Genomic DNA, 7,380 nt, shown 5'->3' with positions numbered 1-7,380 from the left:
CAGTCACGTGATCTACCACAGCCAGTAAAGCAGTTGAAAGACGTTGAATCGATGAAAAAGAAGCAATTGCCTTGGCTTTGAATATTTATCTTCGGACTGGACAAAGCCATAACAGGTTATTCCAGGTAGTTTGGATACTTCTGGAGAAGACTGTAGAGCAGTGGTTCTCAACCGGGATTCCGTGGACCCCAAAACGTTATCAGGAGGTCCGTGAAAGGTTCCAAATTTATTGCATGATTGATAAATTACAACAATTTAAAATTGGTTGTGCTTTATTTGTGCATTACAGTGATTCTCAACCTGTGTGTCGGGGCGGCCTAGTGCATTGTTTTAAATTTCAAAAAGTGTCGCACAAAGGTTTACAAACTAAAAAAAATCACAAAGAAAAGTTAAATATTTTCATAAGGCTATGTATATTAAACGTACATCTTTTGAGACAGAAGATTATTAATAAATCCTTGATTCAGAAATGCAAACGTTAGTCAACAATATACTAGCTACCCTCAGTTTTGCCATGACTGAAATTACAACGAAATAATGATTACAAATGAAAAAAGGGATAAAGTCAAATTGCAAACCTTCTAAGAGGTAATTTTCGAAAAAAAAATGTTGAAAAACATTGTGTAAATCAGGATATAAATTAGGCATACTGATTGTTGATCTTGTGTGCCGACAGATAATTCATGACAGAACTTCATCAATGCATCAATATGTGTCGTCATACATGTGTCGCTTGTTCAGCAATTTCTTCTGAGTTAAACATACAAAACATTTTTTCCGTTAGGAGACGCAATGCACTAAAATTGGATTTTTTTAAAGGGGTCCGCGACGGCTTCGAGGGCACCAAGACAGAAATGTTGAGAACCACTGCTGTAGAGGCTTTGAATCACTGGTGCAGCGTCGGTTACCGAGATTTTCAACTACGTAGAACAGAAGATCTGCTTATGTTGAATAATGAGATTGCTCTAAGAGTCACTCAATATAGCCTGGCAAGCATTGATAGCTTGAGGGTAAGGCCTAAAATGCATCAACGGCCACAACAAGTCTACAATTGTATTGTAATGTTTTTCAAATAGTGGTTCTATTGGCGAAATTTCCTAAATTTATTGTCACCATGCATTGACAAGTTATTGTCTATAACAGCCAGGTTGACGATTTGTTAAGAAATGGTTGACATTTGTAAATTTGTGCAGTTTCACAAAAGCTTTCGAGATGAAACAGGCAAGCACTTGTTGACATTTAAACTACTGTTTAATAAGTTTGGCTTAAAAATTAAAGAACATTTGGCAACCTTTTTGTTGGCAGCGCACTTAACTTTGTTGAATCCTAATCCAACTGGTTGAGGTAGGAAGTTACCATCTCTCTCTTAATTCCCTAAGACTAGCGCAATGTTATTATGAACGACCTGCAGCAACAAACAAACGTCAGGTACAAATCTTAAAAAATCTTCGTTGAATTTATCGCGTATTGATAAAAATAAAAAAAATAACGAACATTCAATTATGACAAACAAAGAGCAATAAAATTTGGCGCCACAACAAACAGTGATAAATATTTTGACATCAACAATTGTTCGTTGTCGTCCAATTTGGTGAGAAGTGGGGTCCTTTGAGATTTGAAGTTATTTCCATAAAAACACACGGAGTCCAAACGGGAAGGATATTGACGGTGGATCTCTCAACTCCAACATGACGCTATGGAGGAGCTATTTACATCCTCCTGAACTCGTATGATACAACCAGTCGACTCTGCCCACTGTAATGTCGTTATGGCATCACTCTGACGTCACGATACAACAACAGCAATGTTTCTATGGAAACCGGTGACTCTCTTGCATCGGTTTATCTTCATCCGTTGACAAATTACAGCACAATCACATTAAAGCTCCTCCTCGTCTGTGTCGTAATAATTGTAGTCGTCATCGTAATTGTCGGGATACGTCGAGTCCATTAGTGACGTCATTTTTCGCGCGATTCTGATGTCATCAGCGTCACCGTTGAGAATGGACTCAAGGTTGTATTCCACCTCCTCCGGGTAATCTTCCAAGCTGGAGCCGGATAACGTACGATATTCCACAGGAGGAGACTTTGCTGAAAAAAAAGTAATTAATTAAAAAAGGAAGTGGAAACACTTTGTTCATAGTTTGATCCGAAAAACTTTCGATGAAAGGGAATCCCTTAAAGCGCTATACAATACAACACTAGAGTTGCAAAAAGCTCTTTATTTGTTGATCATGTCGCGGTAACATTATGTGATGACGTCACAATTTAAGGGCAATGCAAAAAAAATTGACGTCATAGCGGGACATCTCAACTAAGATCCATTTGGAAATATTCAAAGAAATTAACAACTCCTCAAATCATGAGTCTCCACAGATCATTGCGCAGGTTGGAAAGCTGCCTCGCAAAAAGTTTTAATAATGTTGGATTCTTCAAACACAGATCACCTTGTAATGCCAAGTAATCTTCATTGCCGTATCCTTCCTCGTAATCCTCTACATCTCTGTCAGGCGGGATGCTGTCTGCAATAACGTTGCGTTCGAGACTGGATCGTGCGGTGCTCTGTTCATCTGCATAATCCTCTACGTTTGGAGGAGAAGCCAAGTGGAAAAGCGAAGGAAGAGCAACTTGGAAGATGACGAAGCTCTCATTCAGAACACGGACGCGATCCCGGTTCTCTCCAACCGCCTCATTTGTCTGATGCGCGATCTGATTGAAGACATCCACAGATGAGCAACATCCACAGATAAGCAACATCCACAGATGAGCAATATCCACAGATGAGCAACATCCACAGATGAGCAATATCCACAGATGAGCAACATCCACAGATGAGCAACACCCACAGATAAGCAACATCCACAGATGAGCAACACCCACAGATCCATTTACATGAAATTTTTTGGATATTTTTGTTTAAGTGCATAGACTCTTCTCAAAAATGGAAGCTATCTATGATTTGCTTGAACCTCCAATTATTGCATCGATTACATCTTATGGTTGACAGATTTGACATCTGCTCATACAAGATCGAGATGAGGCTTTATGCAATCGTACCAGTCTAAGGTAGTCCACAGAGCTGGAGAGATAATCGAAGTGGTTCGATGCGTTCGCTGCAAGAATGTTCAGCTCGTGGTACTGCTGCTCTATCTGGCGGCCAGATGTATCGAAAGCAAACTGGAGAAAAGTGAAACTGATAAAATTACAAATCTCAAAATAATTTAGAGCTTGTAAACACATTGAAAGAAGTGGTCTAGGAGTAATATAAATCAACTGCATCATGGTGAATGCTCGGAAATTAATTATTATCATGACCGATAATCATAATAATTACAGTCCAATTCTACTTGGAGTGTAAACAGAAGCGAAACTTTTCATAACGAAGTTGACAGATCCAAGTGTTGCTACAAATTTTGCCACTACGTGGAACTTCACAAGTCGACAATCGTTTAATTTCATACGTCACTGGAAAGTATTGAACAATGAGGAGATAAAATTCGCTAAATAACCAGACACAAGCTGACAAATGCTCTAAAAGTTATTACAAATTAAAGATTGATGATGTCATCACTCCCTAATTATGCAATGACATCACAACAGTTTTGCAATGACGTCCTTGCAGGCACTTCCAGCTACACTGCGGTGCCATCGTGTAGTCCTCTCACTAAACTGTAAAACCCAAACCCCGGCCACCTGCTACATGCAACTGCATTGAGGAACAATGGAAGCAGCGATTAAAATCAAGAAAGCCGTTTGCACACGCCGCACGCAACCTTTTGGCTGCCTCTGGTGGATTGTTTAGTAAACAATAGAGTCATGCGGCGTGGTGTAAACCACCATGGTCAGGTTGTATATCTTCACCGCGTCAAGTGTTCGGATCTCTGTGCTAGAATCAGTTGGGTCATGACCTCTTTAGACTCGCGTCATAAAGACGTAACCGTTTACTCACTGATGGTGTACGGTTCTATGGTGCAGACCATTTTTTAGACCTCTGCTGTGTTTGGCATATTCCTTTTCGTTGTGATGGTCGTAAATAAAAAACAAACTGATCTGATGTTGCGTTGGAGTTTGACATATAGTGCTGCCGGTGGATTGCTCGTTGTACAGACAACCTCATAGTATGTAATGCCTTGTCTCCCTTGACGATGACACCAGACAGGGAATAACCGTCGAGTGCCCTGATATGTTGCGACAACACGAGAGGAAAAGAAGTGAACGACAAGATAACGAGCCCCACCTGAAAGTCGACGAGCAGCGCGGTGATGCCTTCCACGTCGCGCGATATCGTGTTGTTGACGTCATAGATGTGCTCTTGCAAGGTGGCAATGGTGGCGGCGAGGCTTTCGAGCACGTCCAACGACTGGCTTGTCAGTGAAGGGGAAATACATCAAAATTAAAACTTTTACTTCATGAAAAATCATAAAAGAATATCATCTATGACGTGATTAATGTGAACTCGCAGTATCGGTGTCGTGCGGTTGGCATCTTGGCTAAGATAGATTGTGAGATGCCTTCTGTGGTAACAAGTATCGGTGCTAACGGTACTCACTCCGAATGAGATGGAGTCCTGGAGGATGCTGATCTGATTGTTCTTCTCATGAAGCGTTTCGTACAATGAAGAAGTTTCGTTCAGAGCGTCTTTCTGCTCGAGCTCGAGATGCGTCATTCTGACGTCAATCTTCATCATGTTCGATTCTTGAAGCATTAAAAGTTGCTGAACTAGTTCATTGAAGAATTCACTTGAATTAATTTAGATAACCCCAAAAAGTATGAAATATGCTTCCGTAAATATTTTTAGTTGGAAATTAGAGACATTAAGAAAACACAAGCATTGAATGATCATCATCATTATCATGTTCCTTTCTCGTACTGACGGTTGGATACAACGCGCGATTGTTCTCGATCATGAACTGTCCATACTGCACCGTCATAATTTAACTTCGTCCAATGCACGTCACCCGACTGATGAAACTTGGCAACCTCAGGATGCAACTCACAGTCATTAAGAGATGAGACAACATCAAGGGTTTGATTCATTTGGTCAAAAAGTTAATTTCATTGAAATTCTCATTCTGTTGCGAGATTTATAAATGTCAAGGTCAATAATTTGTGACGTCACAATGGCAGCTAGGTGCAAGATGAATGGCGGCTCCTTGAATGATAAAGATCTCGTGCATTTGATGAGCCACTTACCCAAGATGTCGACCTTGTGCTGGAAGTCATGCATTGATGATTGCATTCTATCACGTGACCCACTGAACTTGGCTTCCAATAAGCCGACTTGGTCTTCAATGACGTCATTCCGACTTGCAAGTTCATTTATTCTGTAACGGAAATAACGTAAGAAACAGTTGGCATCCACCACAATGTGAAGGATATTGCCTGCGTTATTGGTGCGATTGCATCGACTTGCATCATATATGCACTGCAGGGTTGCCGTGTATTGTCTTCCACAAACTTAGTCCAAAATCAAATTGAAGTTATACAAATAAGACATCTGTAATTGACTTCGATTTATTACATCATCAGGTCCTGGGATGTTTAGAAACAAAAGGAAGCGGACCCGCCAGACAAGAGCAGGAAAAGTTATTGCTTGTCATCTTGAACATGCGCCACCTCATCACACAATTAAGTCAAAAGACAAACCTCAATTTCAATTCCCAGCTCAAGGTCTGCAGACCATCAAGGTCATCTCTCGACTCTTTGATTGTCTTCGCCATTTTCTCGATTGACCTCGAGTAACCTCGGCTGTCCATCTGCAGTTGCGTCAGCTTCAAGTTTGTCAGATTTAGTGAAGTCAAGGACGCTTCGTGCTTCCACACCTGAAGAGAACAAACAGCCGTCACCATGCAGCGAGACTTCTTTGAGTCTTCCACTTCCACCATGCGTTATTCAAGCTTTCACCTTTCCAAGTATCCCACCCACGTTATCACGCTGACGTGTGACGTCATCAATCAATGACATCAACAAGCTTTGCTGGCTTGTCACCACTTCATTCAACCGTGACGTGACCACGGTGGAGTTTCCAATATTTTGCGAAATGTTATGCTCCAACTTTTCCACTCTCTCAAGAAGCAGCGTTGCTTGATCCTCCATGGAGTTCCTGGACTCTCCGAGCCTGGCAACTAAGCGAGCCAACCTGTTGTGTTGACTCTGCAGCGATCTTCTGTTGGAACCGATTTCTAATTTCTAAAAACAACAACTGAAGGTCAAAGGTCATAATCGACAAATGCTCTTCGCAAATGTGTTACGCCACAAAGTCACATGAAAACAGTTGATGTTGCGTAACATTTCGCGAAGTCGAACTTCTCTTCCAGAACTGACGTCACCAACCGTGGCTGCGAGCGTCTTTTCTGCGCGAATCAGAGATTGGCGGAGATTGCGCGCGATGGCTGCATTGTCATAAGAAGTTATGAGGATTTGATCTACAGAGCTCCTTAGGTCTGTGATGTTGGCATCCATGAACGCGAACGAATCCATTGATCCCGCGATCAAGGAGACGCGGACGTCGAGGAACTCGATCTGAAGAAAAAATGTAGTTTGTTAGATCGCTCTTGAGAGCGGTTGGAGCCATGAAAGCGAATGGAAAAAATTTTACAAACTACGATGTGGAGGAACACTAGTGTCAATCGAAAATGATGCCCATTGTCATCATTCGTTTTGCTAGCTTCTTTCTTGACAATGCGAACACATGACACTCCACAATATCAAAACATCTCATTACCGACAACTGTTTCAATTCATTGCAATGTTTCACGCCAACACAACGACTCGGTGGCGCAACGGTAGCGCGTCTGACTCCAGATCAGAAGGTTGCGTGTTCAAATCATGTCGGGGTCATTTTTATTTTAATGTTGACAATGAGCTAACTCTGCCTTCTCAGACCAGCGCAAGCTTTTCATGAACAAATCACAAAACTCTTTCCCCCATTAAATGCAAAATATTTCTTTGAGAAAAATTAACGAAGAAGCCGTGAAATGATATCGAAACGAAATCGATGGAAGTGATTACATTTGAGTCAAACTGGTTGATGGTTGCCATGGTATCTGACGACCAGCTTTTCAGCGCCGCCAGTGACTTGCTCATCTCACGATTCTCAAGGAGGAAGGAGGATTGTTGAGAGAGGATTGAGCTGATCGCCTCTTCAGCGTCTTCCTTGTGTTCATTCAAATCCTGAATCACATGCAGAAAATTAAGTTACATATGAAACTCAGTTAAATATCTTACTCCAGACTCACTTCACTGCAATGATCGTCTTTCGTGCCATTGCAACTTCAATAATTGTTCCTTGTTCAAGTGAAGTGTTTAGGTTTCTAAGAAGGGAGCATGTTGATTGATGAGAAAATGAAAGAACGTTAGCACAATAAATAAAAGACAGTTA

General features: G+C 41.3%; 1 protein-coding gene and 1 non-coding gene across 2 annotated transcripts; one reads left to right on the top strand and one right to left on the bottom strand.

Annotated features, from left to right (window-relative positions):
• Positions 1-1,039: 1,039 nt before the first annotated feature.
• Positions 1,040-6,451, bottom strand: LOC145769483 (uncharacterized). Its single transcript, XM_082581129.1, has 9 exons — positions 6,333-6,451; positions 5,904-6,188; positions 5,646-5,821; positions 5,193-5,323; positions 4,549-4,694; positions 4,237-4,359; positions 3,057-3,176; positions 2,447-2,708; positions 1,040-2,090 (listed from the first exon to the last, which is right to left on the bottom strand). Exons 2-9 carry the CDS (start codon positions 6,093-6,095, stop codon positions 1,879-1,881), a joined length of 1,362 nt encoding a protein of 453 aa, XP_082437255.1. The 5' UTR covers positions 6,096-6,188; positions 6,333-6,451; the 3' UTR covers positions 1,040-1,878.
• A 316-nt stretch (positions 6,452-6,767) lies between these two features.
• On the top strand, positions 6,768-6,839 carry Trnaw-cca (transfer RNA tryptophan (anticodon CCA)). Its single transcript has one exon. It is a non-coding gene; the product is annotated as a tRNA-Trp (tRNA).
• The last annotated feature ends 541 nt before the right edge of the window (positions 6,840-7,380 follow it).

Source organism: Aplidium turbinatum, chromosome 4, assembly GCF_918807975.1.
Source record: "Aplidium turbinatum chromosome 4, kaAplTurb1.1, whole genome shotgun sequence".
NCBI classification, from domain to species: Eukaryota; Metazoa; Chordata; class Ascidiacea; order Aplousobranchia; family Polyclinidae; genus Aplidium; species Aplidium turbinatum.
Note: the sequence above shows the minus strand (reverse complement) of the source record. Positions and strands in the feature narration are given on the sequence as shown.

Excerpts from the sequence above, each read along its gene's own strand:
- LOC145769483 (XM_082581129.1), bottom strand. The coding sequence starts at position 6,095 with ATGGAGGATCAAGCAACGCTGCTTCTTGAGAGAGTGGAAAAGTTGGAG. Across the intron at positions 4,695-5,192 it reads GCACAAGGTCGACATCTTGG|AATCGAACATGATGAAGATT; the intron begins GTAAGTGGCTCA and ends TAATGCTTCAAG. Across the intron at positions 2,091-2,446 it reads AGATTACTTGGCATTACAAG|CAAAGTCTCCTCCTGTGGAA; the intron begins GTGATCTGTGTT and ends CTTTTTTTTCAG.